At 36.5% G+C, this 25,118-nt stretch overlaps 1 protein-coding gene across 7 annotated transcripts in view; it reads left to right on the top strand.

Annotated features, from left to right (window-relative positions):
* Nucleotides 1–25,118, top strand: part of herc1 (HECT and RLD domain containing E3 ubiquitin protein ligase family member 1) — a 106,176-nt gene that overhangs the window by 24,861 nt on the left and 56,197 nt on the right. For 6 of the 7 annotated variants that reach the window (XM_056461514.1, XM_056461518.1, XM_056461512.1 and 3 more), the window contains exons 15-31: nucleotides 283–435; nucleotides 508–640; nucleotides 724–915; nucleotides 2,984–3,199; nucleotides 3,557–3,730; nucleotides 8,488–8,602; nucleotides 8,689–8,809; nucleotides 11,192–11,366; nucleotides 12,833–13,115; nucleotides 15,247–15,367; nucleotides 15,470–15,521; nucleotides 17,984–18,252; nucleotides 18,367–18,591; nucleotides 21,015–21,135; nucleotides 21,242–21,479; nucleotides 22,062–22,231; nucleotides 22,316–22,471. In XM_056461514.1, the coding sequence (XP_056317489.1) occupies nucleotides 283–435; nucleotides 508–640; nucleotides 724–915; nucleotides 2,984–3,199; nucleotides 3,557–3,730; nucleotides 8,488–8,602; nucleotides 8,689–8,809; nucleotides 11,192–11,366; nucleotides 12,833–13,115; nucleotides 15,247–15,367; nucleotides 15,470–15,521; nucleotides 17,984–18,252; nucleotides 18,367–18,591; nucleotides 21,015–21,135; nucleotides 21,242–21,479; nucleotides 22,062–22,231; nucleotides 22,316–22,471 (2,914 nt within the window). The remainder of the gene's footprint in view (nucleotides 1–282; nucleotides 436–507; nucleotides 641–723; nucleotides 916–2,983; nucleotides 3,200–3,556; nucleotides 3,731–8,487; nucleotides 8,603–8,688; nucleotides 8,810–11,191; nucleotides 11,367–12,832; nucleotides 13,116–15,246; nucleotides 15,368–15,469; nucleotides 15,522–17,983; nucleotides 18,253–18,366; nucleotides 18,592–21,014; nucleotides 21,136–21,241; nucleotides 21,480–22,061; nucleotides 22,232–22,315; nucleotides 22,472–25,118) is intronic. The other variant, XM_056461516.1, reaches the window with a different exon arrangement.

The following is a 25,118-nucleotide window of genomic DNA, read 5'->3' as shown; positions in this document are numbered from 1 at the left end:
AAAATGTTTTAAATGAATAAAATTTTAATCATTTTTGATAGGGCAAGTGAAAATCATTTCTAACTGGGATATTCGAAAAAATCCTTAGCATTTAGCCCTGTTTAAGTCTAAAATTTCATTCATAATGGTCTTAAAATTGTCCTAAAGCATTAAATTTAACTCGTTGACACATGAAGAAACCCTGCCTTTCGTTCTTATGGCCCAGTCTTAACATTGTCGCTATGTTTATGCCCAAGATCATCATTCTGTTCTTCAGAATTTCTCTGTGTGTTAACTGCACAGGACCAGGCGTTTGGAGAGCTGGAGAAAAACAGTGATAAGATCTTGCAGGGAACATCTTCATCTGATAGCAGCCAACCAGCACACCTCCATGAACTGCTCTGCTCTTTGCAGAAACAACTGCTGGCCTATTGCCACATCAACTCTGTTACAGAGGTACACACACAACCAAACACGCATTGCCACATGATTATTTGATTGAGTCTGAGAAGTCTGTGTGTTTTTCAGGGCTCCAGTAGTGTGGCGCTTCTCCATAAACACCTGCAGTTGTTACTCCCTCACGCAACCGATATCTTCAATCGCTCTGCAACCCTTCTGAGAGAAAGCTCTGGGAATGGCAGCGTGCGTGAGAAGCTGCGAGGTATGCGAGAGCACACGCGTTTAAGTTAAACCCACTTGAATGTTAATGAACCTACTAATTTTGCTTCTGTCTGGATGTTGTAGATGTGATCTACATGTCAGCAGCGGGCAGTATGTTGTGTCAGATTGTGACGTCGTTGCTGTTGTTGCCTGTTTGGGTGGCACGGCCTCTGCTCAGCTTCCTCTTAGACCTTCTTCCCCCTCTGGACCGTCTCAATAAACTCCTGCCCGCAGCCACACCTCTAGAGGAGCAGGAGCTGCAGTGGCCACTACACGGTCAGACTTTCACTTTCAATTTTTCAGTATAATCGTCAGGTGTTTTGAGTTGTTTTTTGTTTTTATCAGAGCTGGAAGTATATAACCACCTATAACCAACTGCCCATGCCCAAAACGCACAATAGTTTTTAACCCCTTAACTGTCACTGTCCCGCCACTCTGGCACTTAAACTTACATCACTTTTTTTGCTATTAAATACTTATATAGTTTGTCACGATGTGATATCGTTGGAAAAATCTAAGACCTCTAAATACACATTTTACTAAATTTTTGTTACGTAAGAAGAGTGATAGATTAAACACATTTACTGTCACCCTTCAGCCTTTGGAATTGTTTATAGTTACATTAAATCATAATATTGTAGTCAGAACATAAAGCTATCATGACAAATTCCATATCAAAATTTCTAGTTTTCATGACTCATGAATGACTCTTATGATTCGTGGCCCACATGGAATCTGCGTGTGCAGAATTCCACAGATTTTTAGCCCATCATTGAGTCTATTTATTTACTTGTGTAAATGTGTGTAAACTTATGTTTATTCAGTTTTTAAATTAATTTCAGAAATATTATGAACAAATACAAAAATTTTTATATGATTTATTTAGAAATACAGTTAGTAAAGTAACATTTTTTGTCTTTAAGTATAGATATATTATATGATAGACTTGCTTTGTTTACCAAAATAGGTGAATCTAGTTGGAATTGCATTGTAAACATTAAATTAAAGTTATTATAGGTATTATTTTTTTTTCAGTTAAGTTTTTAATTATGATACTCCCAAAATCATTCCGCATAAATCCGCAGATTTTTTTACAAAATTCTGCGCAGAAATATCTAAAAATGTCTGTAAATTCTGTCTGACCCTACTGATGTCTGATTTTTTTATAGATATTACATAGCAATAATTATGTATTAATTTGCTACAAGGATATTCCTCAAAATCATAAAGCATTGCTTTGCTACAGCAGTCCACGTGGACGTTTTTAGAGGCAAAATTATAATCACAATCCACCAAACTTCCCATACTTCTTTAGAAAGTTATTTCTACTATACAAATAAATATTGTCTATAGTATGAAAAACAATATGGTTCATATTCCTCAACTTGAGGGGCGCATTTGTATAATCAGTGTATACTAGAATATCATCTGGTGGTCATGTTTGGTTCTGGGACCAAACTAAATCTTACTAAGCTCAGTTTTTGAGATGTCCGCTTCAAATATGGAATATAATTTGTTCAGATATTTAGTTTTGATTTATCTGTCAATTTAAGGCTAGAACAGTTTTTTGTTAAATGCATATTTTATGTACTATACTTGAATGTCATTTTCATGTCTGTGTTCAAAGTGGGGTTGACAATTAAGGGGTTTTAATAATTGCATTAATAGATGCCAGGCAGTATGTAATTTTATGTTTATTATAGATGAATATAAAGATGATGATAGACAACATATATTCAAACTCTAAAATAAATATCTATGTTAATAAAAATACTATAGTTAATGTACAATAAGTGTACATCTATGGGTTTGCATTTTGGTGAATGTAGGCCCTGTTTCTAATGTTTTGTTATTAAGATACATTTTTGTATGATCACAACTGGACTAAAACAGGTATAAAAAGGGTATTAAATGAGTAGTTCATTGTTCAATACTTCCAAAAAAAAAATCCAAAATGTATTTTATCTAATTGTTTTATTGACGAAAACACACATGTGGTCAAATGCTTTTAAACAGATTCAAAAGAACACTATCAAGAATTCTGATCATGTTTAATGTTTATGACTTTTGGTCACAACACCTCTGATGTTCTTCTGAGCAGATGTACACTTCACACCACTAGAATATAATCTTTAGGACCTTTAGGAAGCGGATAATCTGCTCAATATCAGACCGATTATCTTGTGGTGTGTGCTCAACTTCAGTGGTCATTCTGCACACAAGAATGATTTGTGTTCAACTTCTTAAGCTTTAAATCAGTAATATTAATTTGAATTAGCACATTTTTTCTTTGTATGATTACTCATACGTTGAGGAGTTTTTTCCTGCCGTTTTCTCTCCGTAGGCTCTCCAGATCTGGTTGATCCAGTGTGTGTGTCAGGACCAGCGCAGAGCTGGGTGTGGTTGGTGGATCTGGAGCGCACCGCTGCTTTGCTGGTGGGACGTTGCCTTGGAGGAATGTTGCAGGGAGCAGCACCCTCAGCAGAGGAACAGCACACCACCCACTGGCTCAAAACACCACTCTTTAGTAACGGCCTAGAGACTGATATACCACAGCTTGGTATGCACACACATATTACTTCTCAGTTAGATATTTTTCGTCTTATGGTCATGTGTATTCTTGCTCTTTGAAATTTATATTTAGTTATTTGTTATGTGTAGTTATAGTTTAAACAACATTGTGCTGGTGAAATCCAAACATTTCATTGGAAATTTGTAAGATTGGTTGTTGCTTATGAAGGTGAAACAAAATTTGCTTGGTTTGAATGTGACCTCAATAAGAGGACTTCTTCGAACCATATACAAAAACATGTCTCTTAAATTTGGCTAAGGTGACCACACGTTTATAGAAGTAAAAACAGATGCAAGCGCCACCGGTAATGTTCAAGCTAAAAGAAATTGTGTATGTGTGTTTCAGACGCATGCATTAGCTCTCTGCTGGAGGTGGCTCTGTGTGGAAATGAAGAGCAAAGACCATTTGACTGTCAGTTGCGTGCTGACATGAGTGTGCTGGTGGATTTGGCTCTTGGATCTACTAAAGAGCCCACACACAGCCTGTGGTCAAACATGCAAGACTATGCCATCAGCAAGGGTAGGACACAGAACATAATACTGAGGCTTTTGTAAAATCGCACGTAAAACTTAATTTAAAAACTTGGTTTCTATTTTTGGTATGTTCATGGACCCACCAACACTAAAATCTAATTGGTTCAAAAATGGTCCAGTACACCTGACTTGTTCCTCATCGTAACAATAACTAATAGGGCTGCATGATTTTGGAAAAATAAGACATATTTTGTTTTTCTGCAGTATATATTGTGATATGCATGTATTTTCACCAAATGGCTTAGATAGCTATATTTTGGGAAAAAAATCTTTAATTTAGACTGATTTGGGATTAGTATTCGAGTGAATTATGCATAAAATATAATACACTTAAAAGCATAAATAAATACAAAAGTGCAGAGATGCCCAAACTTTTTCTTATAACGGGCTAAAAATCAACCTTGATTGAGGGCTGCGGGCCGAATATATACCAAACTGAATATATATTTATTTCAAACCGTATTACATTAAATTTACCATGGGTAATTTCCTAATTTGCTTGCTAATATAAAAAAATAACTAGAAAACATAAACAATGCCATTTTATAACACGGAGTTCAATTCTGAATACACTAGTCGAGCCTTTGCCTTGATTTGCTGCCAATGACATGTGCATTGTCCTGTGAAGTGAACGTATTTAAATTTTAAAAGTCCGATTTATTGAAGCATTTGAATTCTGTTGGATTTTTTTGTAGCTCAGCAATAAAACAAAGAACCAAAAGGTTATGTTATATTTGAAATCACAATCTCTGTTAAAGGTATTCGCCCCAACCACCTTCCCATCATTCTCTCTTTTCAGATTGGACGGTAGGCCAAATCAAAGGTTACCGTGGGCCAACTTTGGGCACCTCTGCAATAGAGCATATACAAAAGTAAAAAAAAGATTGCTTTTAAAATAAAGAGCCAATTTCTGAAACAGAAAAATGTAAAATAGCACTCTATAGCCTTTACTCTATAAATAGTTTATTAAAATATGATGATAAACTTTTACTCCATTATGGTTTAAATTTACAAATCTCATGTTTTCTAAATTATTGCTCTTGCTCAATTATAATTTCAGCATTGCGTTATCCGTGCTAAACCATATATTGTGCAGCCCTAATAACTAGCATTCACACCAGCTCACGATAATGTTTGTTATATTGTAGTTTTGTTCTCTGCCACATTAAATGTTTGCTCTCTATGTGATGTAAACTCTGATTTTTTTAAAAAATATTTTGTTTAAATTTATGTCATTTAAATGATTAAAATCTATAAATATTTTAATATATATATATCATCATTGCAGTGTTCATTTTGTCAATAAAAATAAGGATGAAAAATGTTCATTGCCTATTTAAAACAATGAGAAATTTAACAGGTCTGGTACACCAGTAACATGACTGAAAACTCTGAATGCGTGCCCTCTGATCTGCTCATTTAATAAATGAACAGCACAATCCGGTGGTCTAGTGAATTATGACAAAAATGTATGCTTTTTTTAATGTTTTTTTTTTTATTATTTAATGGGCACCTATGATGAAAATCATCTTTTGTTAGCTGTTTGGACAGAACTCTGTATAGGTATAGTGTGTCCACAGTCATATTGGGGTGATATAAAGACAATAAGTCTATTTATTTATTTATTTTTTCTTTATTGTTATTTTTATTTCCTGATGTTAAAATAGGATCCAAATCTCTCCCTTTTTGAGGCCCACCGCAACTTGACGTAGGAGTGCGGTTTCCCCACCCACTGAATTGATTGACAACCGCGTATTAACATGTCTCCATGGTAACGCATATAATCATATCAACAAGACAGGACGTGCACAAAGCAACCGGGATTAAAAGATCTGTTCAGCTCTCTGTTATCATCAATCCACATTAAATGTGATCAAGAATGTCGGCGCCAGTGGTGTAGTGGTTAATGTGTTAAAACATGCACTCTGGTGCTCACGGCAACCCGAGTTTGATTCCGCCTCGCGGTCCTATGCCGATCATTCCCCTCTCTCTGCTCCCCATGCTTGCCTGTCAATACTCTCTACTGTCCTATACAATAAAGGTGAAAAGCCCCTAAAAAAAAATGTGATCAAGAATGAATTTTACAAGTTTAACACGTTTATAAAACAGTGCTTGTTTGTAATACAGTAAAATTGCTACGTAATTCATCACCACAGCCGCATAGCGTCAATACAATTATGAAGGAAGACGCTTCAATCCCGATTTGTGGACTTAAATCAGGTTTATTTTGTACATCAACATAACGGAAATCCATACAGCAGTGGATAATTATGTGTACCCTGTCACATTTGCAGTGCAAAAACAGTGCAAAGCTAACATGTATGCGTGCACAAGGGAAATTTATAACGACATTGTATGTGACTCATCGTTTCAGAAAGGCTAAAATTAACTCCACAACAGATATATCAAATAACCGTTGTGAAAGTTCTTACTCTAGTAAGGGAGATCTGCTTCATTCTTGTCTGTCACTGAGCTGTTTGTCTAAGTGAAGGCTATGGCTGTGATGAGCACATGGAAATGGTGGGCGGGGAGAACCAGCTCATTAGCATTAAAGGCACAGGCAACAAAAACAGCTACAGTGTTAAAACAGCTTCCATTTACCAGATTTATAAAGGTATAATAAATAATCTGATGGGTGTTTTGAGCTGAAACTTTACAGACACATTCTGGAGACACAAAGAATTTATATTAAATCTTGAAAAATAGTTAAAATTGTTGGCCCTTTAATTTTTTTATTATATGTCTATATTTTTCATTTGTTAATCGTATTTTTTTGTCAGTAATATTGCATTCTGATGTAGTCTCTGTTTTGTATTAGTTTTGGGCAAAAACAATTTATCAACGAAAAATGTTTTGCCCTTATTTTCATAATCAAAATAAACACTGCATTAGAGTTATTGTTCTTTGGTGTCAACAGGTCTTAATGCTTTGCCTCAATTGTTTATTTTAGTGGTTCTCAAACGGTGGTACGCAGGCTTCCTTATAGTGGTACGCGGAGGAATCTCTGAATAATTAAAAGAAAAAAATGAACACACTTTTAACCCTTAAATGCTTACACTAACACCGATGTGATCAGTAAATTAATTTTAATAGGCTAAACCTTTTACTTTATTTTCAATTTTCTAATGTTTGTTATGTATTCTATCATTTGAAGCTAATTTTCTCCCCATATTCGTATCAGTTGTTGGGGTGCGTATCCTGTATTTTTATATCCCAATGTTGACAGGTATAGCTTAATCGCTTGCTTCTCTGACACACAAAGTCTACCCTAACACACAGTATGTATGTAATGTAATGTAATGTAATGTGTATTTATATAGAGCTTTTTTCGTGTATGGCCATACACCCAAAGCGCTTAACAGTCATGAGGGGGGTCTTTCCACACTACCATCAGTGTGCAGCATCCACTTGCAACGGTAGCCACAGGACAACGGCGCCAGTGCGCTTACCACACACCAGCTATTGGTGGAGGGAAGAGATGGTGATAGAGCCAATTTGGTGGATAGGGATGATTGGCAGGCCATGATGGATAAGGGCCAATTGAGGGCTTTGGCCAGGACACCGGGGTTGCACCCCTGCTCTGTACGAGAAGAAAAAATCCATGGGATTTTTAATGACCACAGAGAGTCAGGACCTCGGTTTAACATCCCTTCCGAAAGACGGCGCCCACTGACAGTATAGTGTCCCCTTCACTTTTACTGGGGCATTAGGACTCACACAGACCGCAGGTTGAGCGCCTCCTGCTGGCCTCTCTAACACCACTTCCAACAACTACCTAGTTTTCCCATGTGGTCTCCCATCCAGATACTGACAGGCTAAGCCATGCTTAGCTTCAGTGAGTTACCGGTCTGGGGCTGCAGGGTAATATGGTTGTGGCAGATTTCATTTCTAATTTAAACATGTAAATCCAATTCATATATCTAAAATACAAGTTAATGTTTTGATTTCAAAGATATGCAAATAAGTCATATACACATGCATTATATATATGCACATACATATATTTCAAAATTGATCAAAAAGAGTTTATATATGGATATGATGACATATAGCCTATATTTATGAAGTCCAAGGAACATTTCCAGGTTTTGATGAATAGGCTACATTATGATAATACTTAACGTTTAAGTACAGCAGTTTTCTTTAAACGTTTTAAGAACAGTACAAGTTTTAATTGTCTTTTAAAAACACATTTGAATTTAAACGTTGACGTTTTATTATTTTTTTTCCTGTAAGCACAGTACAGTCTTAATGTTCAAACTATTTACAATGGTTAAAGTGGCGGACAATAATAAAAAGCCATGTTTTTTAACTGTGCAGAGCTTTAACTGCTTAGTTAGACCTACTACGCTACTGTATTTCAATATCAGTCATTATGGTGGTACTTAAAGACAATTTTCTTCCGAGGTGGTACTTGGTGAACAAAGTTTGAGAACCACTGGTTTATTTATTTAAATAAAGCTATTTGTGTATCTGACATAGTATTAAAGCTTAGTCATGTTTCTTATTGTGTAACAATGATGCGTTTTGTTTTTCCACAGTTACTACCTCAAGGTTGTCATAGTCTAATAAAATCTACTGTTACGTTACAACTGGTCATAAGCCAGATCTTTATGGGGCAAATGATGTCTTCACTATTATTTCATCATCAGTTTGAATTTGTACAAATCTTTGATTGCATTATACATTCAATCAGTTTTTTTTTTTTTTCATGTGCATGTTTATTTGTGTGTGTTTGTGCAGATTGGGACAGCGCATCACTGCCGAACGAGGCTCTGTTAGACACTGTGTCCCGTTTTGTACTTGCTGTCCTGCTGAAGCACACAGGGCTGCTGGGACAGGCGTGTGGAGAGGGCAGGTATAAAATCATGTCCTAAGTAACTATGGAGAATAGGACACTGCTGACTCTACAAAAGCATCTCTTTTTTTTCTGTCATCCTGCAGATATCAGCCTTGTAAACTGCTGGCAGAAGTGTATCGCAGTGTTTATAAGGTGCGGAATCGCCTCTTGGCTTGCAAGAACATGGAACTCATCCAGACCCGGTCGTCATCAAGAGAACGCAGAGTATGACTTTTCATCACAAATTATATCATTTGCAAAAAAGAGTTTGATTTATTTCTGTTGTGTCCTCCTTGTGCTTTAACATCAATTCAATTCCAGTTTATTTGTATAGCACTTTTCACAATAATTATTGTTTCAAAGCAGCTTTAGAAAAGGTGCACATTATTGTATTTCAATCAAAATCTGAAAAGTTAAGGTTATTCAGGGTGTTCGGTCGGGGTCTTAAAGTCTTAAAATGTCTTAAGTTTCAAAAACTAAATTTAGGCCTTAAAAAGTCTTAAATTCACTGAAATATTAGCTGTGTCTCATTTCAGAGGCTGCATCCTGCGAAAGATGCAGACTTTAAAGGTGAGTTCTTCGGACTCCACACATGCTGAACCGAGCGTTTTGAAATGAGACTATCTAGCCTACAGAGGACGGATCTCGTCACCAGGCAACCGTTACAGCTGTCGTTAATAATCGCTGATAAAATTTGTAATGACTTTTTTTCAAAGTGATTTTAAAACTTATTTTAAGCGATCTGAAGGCAAGACAAGGTGAACTGTAAACTGTCTATAAAATCACTCTTTTGTAAGACATGTCATACTCTTTTTATTTTTTACATATCCAAGTAAAATAAACCCAATTCATACATTTAAACCAGAGTTTTCTTTTAAAACCGTCCTGCTGTTAGCAGCGCACAATTACCTGGGAAACGAAGGATGCATTTTTAGGCCGTGCTTGACGGAGCCTTCTAATTTTTTTTTAAAATGAGACCGCTTTCGTCACACCGTGATGACGCAGCGCACTTGGAATCCTCCTTCGGAGGATGCAGCCTCTGAAATGGGATACAGCTATTGTCTTGTAGATCTTAAATTATTTTAAACGGGTCTTAATTTTCCTTTGTTTATGTAAAGGTACCCAATCAATTCAACACACATCCAATCCCCAACAATACATCTCAATAACTTTTGGCAATACTCTATTTATAATTAATATTAATAATAGTTAATAACTGTTAATAACTGTTGTGCATACATTTTGTTTTATTTTTAAAGAGTTTTTTTTATTAGCATGTAAACAACTAGGGTCTGCTTGTTTTGACGCGTTATTTAAAATGTGTCTAAGAAATAACTAATTAGAATTAAAGCTGCAAGCAGCAATGAAGGGGACCTCGCACCCAGGCTCACCGCCTGGCACAGGAAGTTATAAATCCTGTTGAGTTTGAGATTTCGCTCCAAGAGATTTTTTTGTAGGTATTGGCATGTTTGTGTGTGCCGTTTTTTTGTTTGTATGCGTAAAAATGTAGCTCAGGGGCCACTCCGTCAAAATTGCATAAGTTGCGCTGTTGAGCGTTTTTTTTTTTGTTTTTTTTTGCCACACCCATTTCCGAAACCTATAATAAACATACATTTTCGCCACTTCTGGCACGTGTGCCAAGTTTTATGAGTTTGAGCATGTTTAGATGTTAAGTGATTCAATTTAGAGAATAATAATTTGAATAATAATAATGTCAATAATAAACAGAGCAATTCCAATAGGGCCTATGCCTCGTAGGTGCTTGGTCCCTAGTTTTTTGATTGGGCAAGTAAAAAAATTAATTCTGCTGGGCCATTTTAAAAAATCCTTAGCGTTTAGCCCTATAAAAATCTAAAATTTCATTCTTGATGGTCTTAAAAAAGAGGTCTTAACAAATCTTTAATTTGACTTGTGAAACCTGCAGAAACCCTGTTATTAGTGACTACAAACTTTAATAGTTACTAATAACTTATAACAGTTGAAGTTATTATATACAAGCATAGATAACCTGCAGTTCTATATTAAATAGATGAAATCATTGTGTACATGTTCAACGATGTGTATATCAGTAAGCATTTGAACTGGAATGGCTGTTTTAAAGGGTTCACCAAAAGTGTGAAAGATGCACTAATGAAAAGCACAATAATGGAAGTTCAAATTGTTATTTTCTTTAAATAACGAACCGTTCTGAAAATTAAAGTCAAATACAAAGTGATGGAATGTATTATTAGAAATTAAAGTCACCATGATGTCAGATTTTACCATTCTTATTTTTTAAATGAAAAATGCATAATTATTTTATGAATTATTTGTCCATACACTATATTATAGTTTTTTCTAATTAATTAAATTGAATTAATTAAATTTAAGCAGCATCTCTCCTCTGATGATATCTTCAATATAATGAGGGTGGAACTACCTGTCACTAAAATGAGATGGACCAATAGCAAAACACAACCGTCTGTTCAATTCCTAATGAAAAAAGAAATCAAGTCCCATACTTTTTTTTTCAATTGCAGTTTCACTTGAATGTAAAGAAGACTAACTGTTTCATGCTGACTTTTGAATCACACTGTACAGTGTATAAAGACATTTATGCTCCTGCAGATCTCTGATAATGTGGACTCTGTGGAGATGGACCCTCAGGAACACTCTTTCACCCGGACCATAGATGAGGAGGCTGAACTGGAAGAGAGAGACCGGGAAAGAGAACGAGAAGAGGGTCATCAGGAGCAGGAAGACGAGGAGGAGGAAAGAGAACACGAGGTCATGACCGCAGGAAGTGAGTTCACCCACATTTGTGCAAGGCATGCGTGTATGTGTGCTTATGCTGGGGTTGCCTGATGCTTTTGAGTGGCATTGAGTGTCACATTGTTACTTTGATGTAATATTTGTATCTCATCTCTCATGATAAAACCCCAAGAAAGTTTATACAATTATTAATAGGAACAAACTCATTTAAAAGTAATAGTTCACCCTGAAATGTAAATTCTGTCATTTATTCACCCTCTACTTGTTCCAAACACAAAATAAAATGTATCGAAGAATGTTGAAAATAAAACAGCTATTGACATCCGTAGTATTTTTTTGTTCCTACTATGAATGTCAGTGGCTGCTTTTTTTCCAATATTTTTAGTATAACTTGTTTTGTGTTCAACGGAAGAAGTTCATAAAAGTTTAGAACCAGTAAGGCGTGAGTGAAAAGTAAGAATGTTCATTTTTGGGTGAACTATCCCTTTATATCTCAGTTGACAGTCTCAAATATCCATCAAAGAAACAACATCATGCTTGATCATATATATTTATAGTATATGTTGCCTATGCTAGTGTTGTCTAATGGAAGGAGTGCTTTGTTTGCTTGTTACTACACCCGTACACAGCGCTAAATTCCATCCTCTTCAGATTGGCTTTAGTCATGACTAGTGAATGTGAGGTTGTGACTAGTGAAAAGTGAGGTTGAATGACATTTGTCCTGGGAGCGCTGTACAAATGTGGCGACAGCATTGACGTATCCTCAAGGCCCGTATGCGATATCTAGTATATATATAGTATATATATATCCATGATTTAAATTTATTTCCTTTATTTTTTTTAAAAGATATTCTAAATAATAACTTCAGTGACATGTGATTCAGTGATTTGCCCTGTTCAAATACATCTCACAACATACTCTATACTACTGTTCAAAAGTTTGTCTAGGCAGTTTCTTTTAGATCATTATGGTTGTATTATTTTGTGCTATTTTACAATATTTACCTCACTTCTCACCCTCCACCTGTTCTAAACTGTTTTCTGTTGAAAACAAAAGAAGATATTTTGAAGTATGTTCTCAGTAACTGTAATACTATTTTCCTTACTACAAATTTTACTGGCGTTCAGAGTTTTTCAGAATATCATTTTTTTGTTCAACGAAAGAAATAAACTGTGCAATGTTAAACTGATGTTGTAAATGCTGAGTACATTTTCATTTTTAGATCGAACTTTTCCTATTTTCTGTGTATTTGATAATTTAAATGTATATGAAGTGGATTATTATTTGCAAAAGAATAGTTTTGTAACATCAATGTCTTCACGGTCATTTTGATCAAATTAATGCATCCTCATGGGGAAAAAAGTCTGCAAACCTTTGAACAAAAGTGTTTACAAAAACACATTTGATTATGTAGACTGCTTTTATTAACAGTTTAATGCTTTTTTGGCTGCTTCCCTAACCCAGCCGCTCTGTGTCTCATGTCTCGGTGGACACAGAAATCTTTCAATGTTTCCTATCAGCACGAGAAGCAGTACGAGGAAGGGACCGGGACCGAACCGGAAGCATGAGCGTGCAGGAAGAGCCTCCTCAGCCCGGTTCAGAGCGGCGCAACAGCACGACTCCTCAGGAGGGACAGGATCTTTACACCACCTCCTGCAATGCCGTCATCCACCGCTGTGCCATGCTCCTCCTGGCACTCAGCACACCGCTGGCTCAGCACATAAATCAGCAGCCTCTGACAGGTGGGGTCAACCAGGACGGAGGCGGGTTTATGACGAGGTGAGTGGCGTCACCCTTATAAAGCACAGTTAGCTGATTAAAGAAGCGTAAGCATGACTTACAACTTTTGAGTCGTAACCCTTATCATTGGAGCCTGAAGGTATCAGTGAACTCACTTACCTCTGCGATCGGCTCCAGCGCACCGTCGTCCTGCACAGGAATGCCTGACCTACTTTTCCAGAATTCACATTATCCAGTTGCACCTTGCGTACTGACCTAATTTTGAAATGCCTTCATAAGCTGACCTGAATGTTTGTCTTTTTCACTGTTTTTAAATCTAGTTATGAACATATTGTTCTACAAGGTGTGTTTTAAGTCTTACACGTGGATATTTGTTAAAAAGGGATGAACCACTGTCATCAGGGTTCATACGGTCCTGGAAAACCTGGAAAAGTCATGGGATTTTGACAAGGCTTTTTCCAGGTCTGGAAAAGTTTTGGAAAAACAAATAAACCTTAAATGTTTTGGAAAAGTCATGGAAATTTTTTTAACAAATATCTGTGTACTTGAATATATTTGAGATGATAATATTGGGTAAACTTTAAATACAATAGTGCATTTCGTCTCTTCACATGACGTTTGGTAAAGCAACTCAGTTTCAGCTTCGCCTCACCTTCACTCGCATTCATTGTAGTTCATTTTGAGTGTGGTGTCCAGAAACAATCTCTAACTGCAAAGGGAAGATTCTATTACTACTAAAGGCTAATTTGTACTATTTTTATGAGAGTCTTATAAAAACTCAAGCCAACATTTCTAAAATACTTTCACATAGACAAGATGCTTTCTAAGAACTATTTTACAGATTTAACTATAAACATAAACTACATTGTCACATATTTTTGATATGCTGTAATAAATTTAACATTTTAAAATTTATATATATATATTTCTTTTTTCAACATACATTTTTTTTATTATTTACCACTTGGACGTAGACATTGTAAGAAACATTAGGTCATGAATATTTACCTGAAAGTTTTGAAAAGTCATGGGAAAATCCTGGACTTTTAGTAGTAAAAATGTGTATGAACCCTGTGTCATGCTTTATTTGATACGTTGAAGCATATTTTGAATTGTACTGTATTTATTAAAAAGAAACAATGGTTTTATTCTGAGATGTTTAACTGATCCATAACAAAAAAAGAGAATTAGCTGAATGCAGCATTCAGCAAATGAATTTAAGACCAGGAAAGTACTTTAAAACAAACATAGGTCCTTAAAAATGCTTGAACTCCCAGAGTTATCAAGATTTTTTGAATTCATCTTCAATGCGGCCTCCTTCATTTTACCCCAGACATGCTTAATAATGTTCATGTCTGGTGACTGGGCTGGCCAATCCTGTAGCACCTTGAAATTCTTTGCTTTCAGGAACTTTGATGTGGAGGCTGAAGTATGAGAGAGAGAGAGAGTGCTATCCTGCTGAAGAATTTGCCCTCTTCTGTTGTTTGTAATGCAATGGGCAGCACAAATGTCTTGATACCTCAGGGTGTTGATGTTGCCATCCACTCTGCGGATCTCTCAGACCCCCATACTGAATGTAAACCCAAACAATGATTTTTTTTTTACATCACCAAACTTAACTGATTTCTGTGAGAATCTTGGGTTTATGCAGGTTCAAATAGGTCCTCTGCAGTGTTTGTGACGTTTGGGATGTAGTTCAACAGATTATTAATCTGCAAATCTACCTTCTGCCACTTATCCAAATGATCAACTAAAAGTCAAGTTATTATTTGTTGCTTTTACAAGGTCGACGGCAAGACTTTTGTCAGGCAGTGTATGCTGACGGTGTGAATTAGGAAGGTGCTTGATTTAAAATTAAAGGTGCTTTTAAAGTCCATTCAAGGAGTGGGAATCCTGTGAATGCATTTTTACATTTTTATCTAATTTTTTTATTTAAATGTTTTTAAGAACTTTTTGATAACTTCAAGTTTTTCAGAAATTACCATGAACAAGGCATGGCATTAAAAAGGAAATTAATTAATTATTCATACTTTGCCCCAATTGCAATTAACATCAAAGCCCTCTGATACACCACTAAATGAAAAACATTGCTCATTAGTGGTGTTCATTTCTATTTAAGTCTTGACGATGTTCACGCACAGGCGCTATTTGTTTTCCTTTTTGTGTGTAGAAGCGAGAGTCTGTCGGCAGAGAGTCGGTCTATCCAGAGCAGTCCCAGCTGCAGGCTCACAAAATCCAGGAGCGAGTCTGATCTGTCCCAGCCAGAGTCTGATGAGGAGGGCTACTCACTGGTCAGATCTGTTACACGTGCACACATCTTATCCCTTTTTACCTACTGTACGACTGTGTGAAATGCAGTTATGTAACTTGTATGTCGCTGTGACCTGTTTCAGAATGCGAGGAGGAATGTGGATCTGGATTTAGCTTTCACTCCTAAAAAAAGAGGTAACAGCTCCTCCCCCAGAACTCTTAGTCTCTAGCAGTAGGGCTCACAGTACTTAATCTGTGGGTTTGTGCAAGAGTCTATCTTTGTACACTTTAGTCAATGAGTCATTAATTACATCTTTATGTTCTTCCATGAATCAAGCTCTAAGGCAGGTTTTCTGTTCAGACCCTCACACAGTGTTTAGTTTGTGGTAGTTCGGTGACATGTTTTGCGCTTGCTATGCTTGTCACAATAAGGATTTTTTGTTGTACGATATGTTGTAACAGAAATTGTTGCGATACTATACATATATATATATATTATTACTATTAATTATCCTATTAGGTAAATGTCCAGTTATAAACTTTGACACTGGTAAGGTAAAATGTAAATGTCATTTTAAAATGGCTTTAACGTTATTAGTACATTTTATAAATGTAAATTGCAATGCCAAAAAATAGCTGGGCATCTCCAAGATAATAACTCGGTATATTGATTATTGTGACAGGCCTAGCTATGCTTCTCGTCTCTATTTTCTAAACTTTGTGCCAGATAAAATTTTTGTGGGGGCTTTTGTTATAAAAGAAAGGATTATGGGATGTTTTTAGGTACTTGGGCATTATAGGTAGTGTTAACAGTTAATTAATTTGTTTATTCATTTCACCACAAGGGACTATGTACATTTAATCAACGTTCCTCAAAAATGTAAATGTACCCAAATTAACCCAAAGGCTACTTTTTTTATTGGTTGTCACTTTTGCTGGATACTATAGGCCTGTAAACCAATAAAACCTTAAATTATAAACAAATCTCTACATAATATATACAAAATTTAATATTCTATAAATCCATTAGCTTTTAGTACAATAACATGCACCTGGTTGGGCTGTTTGATATCAAATTAAATAAAAAATGTTATAACCAGCATATGGTCAGTAGTTTTTAGAGGAGAAAAAAACATTAATACATCTTCTGTGAAAGTGAGCAGCCATATTTTACTGTTGAATAAAACTAATCAGAGGGTCAGTAGGCAGTTCTATATGGAGTATGTTCTCCCTGTGTTCGTACAGGTTTCCCCCCACAAGTCCAAAGACATGTGGTATAGGTGAATTTGGTAAGCTAAAATTGGAAGTAGTGTATGTGTGTGTGATTGAATGTGTACAGTATGGATGTTTCCCAGTGATGGGTTGCAGCTGGAAGGGCATGCGCTGCATAAAACATATGCTGGATAAGTTGGCGGTTCATTCTGCTGTGGTGACCCCAGATTAATAAGGACCAAGCCGAAAAGAAAATGAATAAATAAATGAAAACAAATCAGACATTTTAACTGTATAAACAAAGAACAATAACATTTGAATCCCCACCAATTTTCTCCACTTGTATCAACCTGAAAACATTCAGTTTACTACAAAACATAGCTTGATGTCTTAGTCAAACAGTGTTTCAGCATCTATACTGAAATCTTCAGATTTTGGGACCAGAAAACCAACATGGCAGCTTGGTATCAGAGATGTGTGTTGACATGTATCTACATTGACAACATGAAAAGTCTTTCTGAAGCCGCACTATTGGCCGGCACCTAAAGACACTTTTGTATTAAATTCCTCATTTTTTTTCCAAGCCATTGTATGTGTGTGTATCGCAATATGTATGGATGTTTCGAGTATTTCGATATATTGTGCAGCCCTACACCTAAGATTTACCACATTTTATCAGTCAACTATTGCGTCTGTGTCTTAGATGCACAATTGGCAAAATAATATTTACAGTGTTATTATCAGTGTTTCTCAACCACGTTCCTGGAGGACCACAGATTTTTCATGGCTGCGTCTGAAATCACATACTTTCATACTATTTAGTATGCTAAAAACAATATACAAGCAGAGTAGTATGTCCAAATTCATAGAATTCAAAAAACAGTATGTGAGAAATACCCGGATGACCTTCTACTTTCAGCAAGATTCTGAAGTGTGCATCCGATGCTTGATGTGTTATCTCATGATGGCCCGCGAGAGAATTCATGAATGGGAGGGAAGCAGCGCAACTGATGCGGGTAGATCATGTGATCATGATAAAATGGCGGATGTAGTACGTCCGAGTTCCATTCATACTGTATAGAAGCTACTTTTCTAATGGCCGAGTTGTACGTTTAAAATCAAATACAGTCCCTACTGTGTAGCAGGCGGTTTCGGACAGAGCTCATATCTCCTTAACCAAACACACCTGATTCAGATCATCAGCTCATTAGCAGAGACTGAAAGACCTGTAATGGGTGTGACAGTCAAAGGAGACATCTAAAATCTGCAGTGTTGGTGGTCCTCCGGGACATGATTGAGAAACACTGCTTTACGGTATATGATAGCTTCCCTTCTTATCCCCTATATTAATATTTCCCTTATAATAGGACTATTTGTAATATAATGCATTTTTTTGTCTTCTTGTTCTAAATTTGTTCAACAGATATTTTTTGTGTGTTTTTAAGGCTTCCTCTACAGTTCTCCAGACTCCTCTGCAGACTGGTTTGGGGGACGCTTAGCCCGCGAGTGTTTCTACAGCTCTTCACAGTCCTATGATGAGTCAGACCTCGACCTGAACCACTCACTCAGACTTCACGCGCTCATCGAGAACATCGTCAACTTCATCAGTGGAGATGTTGGAAATGCTCCTGCCTTTAAGGAACCAGAAGAGAGCGTATCCACGAGCCCACAGGCCATTATAATAGCCATGGAGCAGCAGCAGAGCCGGGCAGAAGTATGTGGAATTAATCTATTTTATCACACTATATAATACACCAAAAATGCCTGTTTATGCTTCCAGCTGCAGTGTTTTATGTTTGCGTTTTATTTTCTCTCTTAATTTCTCTAGTTGCGCCTGGAGGCCCTTCATCAGATTGTGGTGTTGATTTCTGGGATGGAGGAGAAAAGCAGTCAGGCAGGCTCTGGAGGTGGAGCTGGACGCACAGGCCTCAGTTTTCACTCTGCATCTCTGCTAACTTCAGTCAGACTGCAGTTCCTGTCGGGATGTTTCGGCCTGGGGGCTGTCAGTAATGGAGGGCCAAAGGGGGAGAATGTCCAGCTACATCATTACCAGGTAAACTGTTGCACTACTCTGACCTTTGGCGTGTTTTAGATTAGAGGTACTCGTAAAACATTTTTTAATAAACTGTATTATATACTGTACTGTTCAAATTGTGTTTATGGCCATCATCACTAGCTATGTTTCCATCCAAAAATGTGTATTAACTTCATGCGTAAAACAGGATTATTGCATAAAAGACGTGCAAAGAAAGCAGCGTTTCCATCCAACAAAATACTCAATTCTTAATTAAATGTTGGCAAATATCAACAGTAAAACGGAACTTGCTGCAGTCGGAGAAGCTGTGTGAATCTTTTCTTCATTTAATAAATGACTTGCGCCTCAGAAGACAGTCCTCACATGCAGTGAACGTGCGGTGGTGTTTGAAGGTGTGAGACGTGGAGCACAGACGCTCTTGATTCTGGAGGTGATTAATAATATAATAACCCTAACACTGAAATGGTTAAGGCATTTTAGAATGACCAAAACAACATTTCAGATGTTTTACAATGTGCTCAGCCTGCTGATTTGATTTTTATCATCCTATGATCTTTTATGACAAAATCACATCACCTTTTTTAATGCGCATACTGGAATTTTTTCGGTAAAAGTGTTTGCATTGTAGTTTATGCGCTTCTTTTATAATCGAATAAAAAGTTTATCCTACTCAGTCATGTGCATTTAAGTGCATTTAAATTTTTTTATGCGCATTTTCAAAATGTATGCGCATCTTGGCATTCCCATCAGCCGTTTTTTATGCGCATTTCCAAAATGAGCATAAAAATAGGTGGATGGAAACAGCTAGTGTATAACACACAACAGAATAACTTTCTGAGTATAGCTGAGCTTATACATAGTTCATGCTGAATTAATGTCAGTTCTTTTAGGCAGAGGAATGTGGTCATAAGGAGAAAATACACAAAATAAACTAATATTTTGCTATAACATCTGATTTCCTGTGACTTGAATGGATAGTGCACTCAAAAAGGAGTTTTCATTTATTCTCCTTCCATTTGATTCAAACCTGTTTGAGTTTTTTTTGTTGAACACAAAAGAAGATATTTTGAAGACTGTTGGAAACCTCTAGTCCTTGACTTCCATTGTTTTTTGTACTGTGGAAGTCAATGGTGACCCGTTTCCAACATTCTTCAAAAAACAACTTGGAGGGTGAGTGAATTTTTATTTTTTTGTGAACTATCCCTTTTATTATGCTTTATTTCTCATAAAAGTTTGTGTGCATTTTTTCATTAACAAAACAAGCAAATTGGGGAAACGCATTGAACTGCATATTTCATTATTATTGTTATTTGTACTATGTATTGTCATTATTATTTATTATGTATTATTATTATTATGAGTTTTAACAAATCTACAAAAAATTTTACCTCAACAGATTATGCAATTTCATTATAATACTATTGCTATTTTGACATGCTTCACTTTTATTGAAAACATGTTTATAACCCATTCTTTTAACATATGTATCATTGCAGTTTTGAATGCACTCAAACTTACAGTAAGTGCAGATGAGGACAGCACTGTAATCTTATCACATGATGGGAACGGTGTTCTGTGTCCGAAATTTACATATGTATAGTATTGAGCTCTGGAACGTGTCGTAAGCAACGCAGTGCATTCTGGGTGTTTAGTACAAAGGAGTCTGATTACCATTGATCTCTTTTGATTTTTTTTGTATCATATATGCTGTATACACTCACCAGCAATAAACTGTAAGTGCTCACACTACAAATAATAAAGAAAATCATATATGGAGATGGGCGGTTCATTCCGCTGTGGCGAAATCAGATTAATAAAGGGACTAAGCCGAAAAGAAAATGAATGAATATATGGAGATGTGTTCTTGCAGCAGCCCATTGATGCCCTGTCAGTTACTGATAAACTCGTTCATTTGTTTGATCCACTCCAGATCTGCCTCCTCAGCATCTGTACTCAGCTTCTCGAGTCACACTTTAACGTTGGAGATAGAATGTTATGAAATGCATATTTTCAGCCTCTCAAACACACAAATAGCGTTTATAAAAGTATATACATGTTAGTCTGTTTTTTTGAATGTTTGGGAGATGTTTTTCAAAAGATATTACTTTAAAACGATCATTTTGTTTTTTCTGTTGTTATTTACAATGGTTTACATAAAGCGCTCCTGCGTTTGTCTACAAATATGGCTGACCACAACTTGCCGTGACTGAGATTTCCAAGCTCTATAAAATGGTTACCACCCAATTGACTAGTAAAACGTTTTCACATACTCGCCAAAACTGATGTTTACCCATTTCAATCTTGTTTTACAAAAACTTTTCCAATTAACTGAGTATTGAAGAACTGAATTTACTTTATGCTTAAGAACAATTAGTTGCTTAAACCTGTGTATAATTTTGAGTGCTAATAATTAATAATTTCTGCTTTAACTTTCCGTGTAGGATGGAGTCAGAGCAGCCAAGAAGAGTTTACAGATGGACATTCAGACCGCTGTGCATAAGATCTATCAGCAGCTGTCAGTCACATTAGAAAGAGCCCTGCAAGCAAACAAACACCACATAGGTAATGGATTCGAACTCACACACTTTTGATTCAGGTACCATTTGCTATTATATTATAATACTATATATACTGTAGAAATGATTCGGATTGCTTTGTGTGTGTCCAGAGGCCCAGCAGAGACTTCTATTGGTGACGGTGTTCGCTCTAAGTGTGCGATACCAGCCTGTTGATGTTTCATTAGCTATTTCTAGTGGCCTTTTGGACGTTCTTTCTCAGCTTTGTGGGACAGAAACCCTTCTTGGACAAACGCTGCAACTCCTGCAAAAGCCTGCAGGCTCTCAGCTCAGCACTGCCCTCAAAGTGGCCAGCACCAGACTGTTACAGATACTGGCCATCAGCACTGGGTACAATACAACGTTTTATTTTTTATAATACGACTGTTCATTTCAAGTTTCGATCTGAAACTCAGCTGCTGTGTTTTAAATTCTGATTCTAGAACATGAGCCTTACTTTAAATACTTAGAACGGTGCAAAAAATGCTCTCATTGGAAAACAATTGTGATTATGAAATATTTTTAAAGGGTGAAATACTATTAAAAATATTTCGACATTTATTCCAGGACACATTGAAATGATTAAAAGTGACATTAACAACATTTAAAAATGTTTCACAAGAATATTAAAGAACACTACTGTTTTTGGATTATAATACATGGTTATTCAGCATCAAATCAGTATATGAATGATTTCCAAAGGATCATGTGATGCCGAAGTCTGATCTGCTGAAATATTTCCATCGCTGAGTTATAAAATATAAGAGCATTAGTTTGCATGTGAAAATAAATATTACTTACTAAAATAAATAGAATTTTGCTGAGGACAACTGACTTTCAGAATGATCATATTTTTTACTTGTCTGTTAAATCTTCCCTGGAGTCAGGAACTCTGAGATTTTATTTTATTTTTCTGTTCTATCCATCCATCAGGACATACGCAGACCGATTGAGTCCTAAGGTGGTCCAGGCTCTGCTGGATCTTCTGTGTAGTCAGCTGAAGACTCTGCTGGCTCAGGCTGCTGGAAACTCGCTCAATGCAAGTACGGATCTGCAGGAGAAGACGGACGACTGCGCTGATGCTCAGAAGAAAGACTTTCGAGGTACAGTAGAACATTTTGAGCTAAACAGCATCGTACACCTGAAGTCACTTTGTGGTTTAATATATGGCTTTTGTTTTGATGTAGCATTGCTGCGAAAGAGACACACAGCAGAGCTGCACCTCGGTGACTTCTTGGTGTTTCTGCGGCGAGTCGTCTCTTCCAAAGCCATCCAGTCCAAGATGGCGTCTCCTAAGTGGACCGAAGTCCTTCTTAACATCGCTGCTCAGAAATGCTGTTCAGGTAATACAGCAGTGTGCCAGCAATATCGTCTTGTCTGTTGTTAGTAGTGCTGGACTTCTCTATTTTATTAGATTCTCACTCAAAATATCTTGATTCAGTTAGATTCTCGATTTAAGTGAATACAGATTTAAAGTGATAGTTCACCCAAAAATGAAACGTTCTGTCATGATTTACTCACCTTCGCCTTGTTTCAAACCAGAATAATTTTTTGGGGTCAGATATCCCTTTAAAGCAAATTCTGTTGATATTTCATAAAAAAATCCACCTCTATATTTCAGATGCATAGAATATGAAGTTATAATACAGCAGAAATTAAATAAATAAAGTTTATACTTTTTTTTTTTTTTTGCATTTCCCATGATGTATAACATACCAAAAACACAAAACAATTGTTAAGGAATACTGGAAACATAGTTTTTTTCATACCTTCAGAACAATTGAATCAAATCCAGTTTTTTTTATGGTGAATATAAATAGGTAATGAGGAAAAGTCATAAATTCTTATTTTACTAAGATGAAGGGAACAATTTTTCTTTTAACTAAAGCAAACTTGATTGGGGTCATATTAAATGGACCCCATGTTCAAATTAAGGACTGAATATATTAAACAGTACCTTTCATCAAAGTTGTCCTAAAGCTATTGAACAACATAGATTCTTGTCTTAGGACAAATTTTAAAAACTTTTTTGATCCTTTTCAATTGTTCACTATATATGTCCATGTTTCCATCCAAAGATGCAAATTAAATTTATGCGCGAAGCAAGATTGTTGCATAAAAGACGTGCAAATAAAGCAACGTTTTCATCCGATGAGACAAAGCAAACCAAATCGTCACTTCCTGATGAACTCGTGCTAAATATCAAAAGTAAAAATGGAATTTATTGCAGTAAGAGAATCTGCGTGAATCTTTTCTTAATTTAATAAATGACTTGCGCCTCAGAAGACAAATGGCAACACACAATAAACACGTGGTGACGTTTGAAGATGTCTGAGGCGGAGCATAGACGCTCTTGACTGTTTCGGAGGTAATTAATAATATAATAACCCTAATACTGGTATAGTTACGGCGTTTTAGAATGACCAAAACAACATTTCAGATGTTTTACTATGTGCTCAGCCTGCTGGTGTGTCCAATCACACATTTGTATCATCACATGATATTTTAAAACAAAATCACATGACCTTTTTTAATACGCATACTGGCATTTGTTTGGTAAAAGTGTTTCCATCATAGTTCGTTTCTTATTGAATAAAATGTTTATTCTTCTCAGTTAAGCAAACAATTTATGCATATCTTGGCGTTTCCATCAATGTTTCTTTTTATGCGCATGTCCAAAGTGCGGTATCACGGTGGCGCAGTGGGGAGCACGATCGCCTCACTGCAAGAAGGTCACTGGTTCGAGCCCTGGCTGGGTCAGTTGGCATTTCTGTCTGGAGTCTGCATGTTCTCCCCATAATGGCGGCGGATTCCTCTGGGTACTCCTCTTTCCCCCACAAGTTCAAAGACATGCGCTATAGGTGAATTGAATAAACTAAATTGGTTGTAGTGTATGAGTGTGAAAGAGTGTGTATGGGTGTTTCCCAGTGATGGGTTGCAGCTGGAAGGGCATCTGCAGCTTGAAACATATGCTGGATAAGTTGGCGGTTTATTCTACTGTGGTACCCTGGATTAAAAAAGGGACTAAGCTGAAAAGAAAATGAATGAATGTCCAAAATGCGCATAAAATAGTTGGATGGAAACATAGCTATAGAGATAAAGACAATGTTTGTTAATAGATGATATAAATTCTACAAATAGTGATAAAGCTATGAAACGTATTGAGCTAAGATCAGTGAGTTAAAATTTTTTTTTTTTTGTTCTTTGATTTAATATTAATGGTATCAACAATGTATTATTAGACCCTGTCACTTTAGCTCAGGGGTCTCAAACTCAATTTGGCGGGGGGCCATTTCAGAGACTGAAGAGTAGGATGGGCAGTGGACATGAGGGCGGGCTGTAATTAGCCCACTGGGCAGCAGTTTGAGACCCCTGCTTTAAGACATTTCTACAGTTGCTTTCACTTTAGACTTGACTGGCGGTGCATTCCAAATTAGATATACTGCCTTTCAAATGGCACTTCAGATTGAAAAAAATCATGGTCGCTGTGTCATTCCAAGCCGAAGTGTTCAAAACCAACCACACCGAAGGGCCCTTTGTAATGGAGTTTCAAAATTACAACTGAGAGACACTTAGGGAAATTATTCTTTGAGCAGGGAAGCTGTTTGTTTCACACACTGCACTCAATTTGGAAGGGCTCATCCAAGTGCTCAAATCCCTTCAGAGGGACCCTCCAAAGGGATTAGGGCATAGGGACGATCCCTCCAGATTGATTTCCACCCTGACTGTTTACAAACATGAATTTTTAGGAAGGATTTCGACATACAATCATGTATTTGATTGTTCAAGTTGCAGTAAGCCACAAAAGCGAATTGAAATCAGTGTTCGCATGCTGTTTGTCCTACAGATATGCTAACAGATAAACTATATAGAAAGATCTTCTGTCAATTGACATTTATTATTGAACCATACCATACTTCCCCTCAAGTGCTGTCAAGCCAGGAAGTATTTCTATTTTTGTTTTTTAACCAAATCATTAACCATTAAAAA

This window comes from Danio aesculapii, chromosome 7 (assembly GCF_903798145.1).
Source record: "Danio aesculapii chromosome 7, fDanAes4.1, whole genome shotgun sequence".
In the NCBI taxonomy this organism is placed as follows: Eukaryota; Metazoa; Chordata; class Actinopteri; order Cypriniformes; family Danionidae; genus Danio; species Danio aesculapii.
Note: the sequence above shows the minus strand (reverse complement) of the source record. Positions and strands in the feature narration are given on the sequence as shown.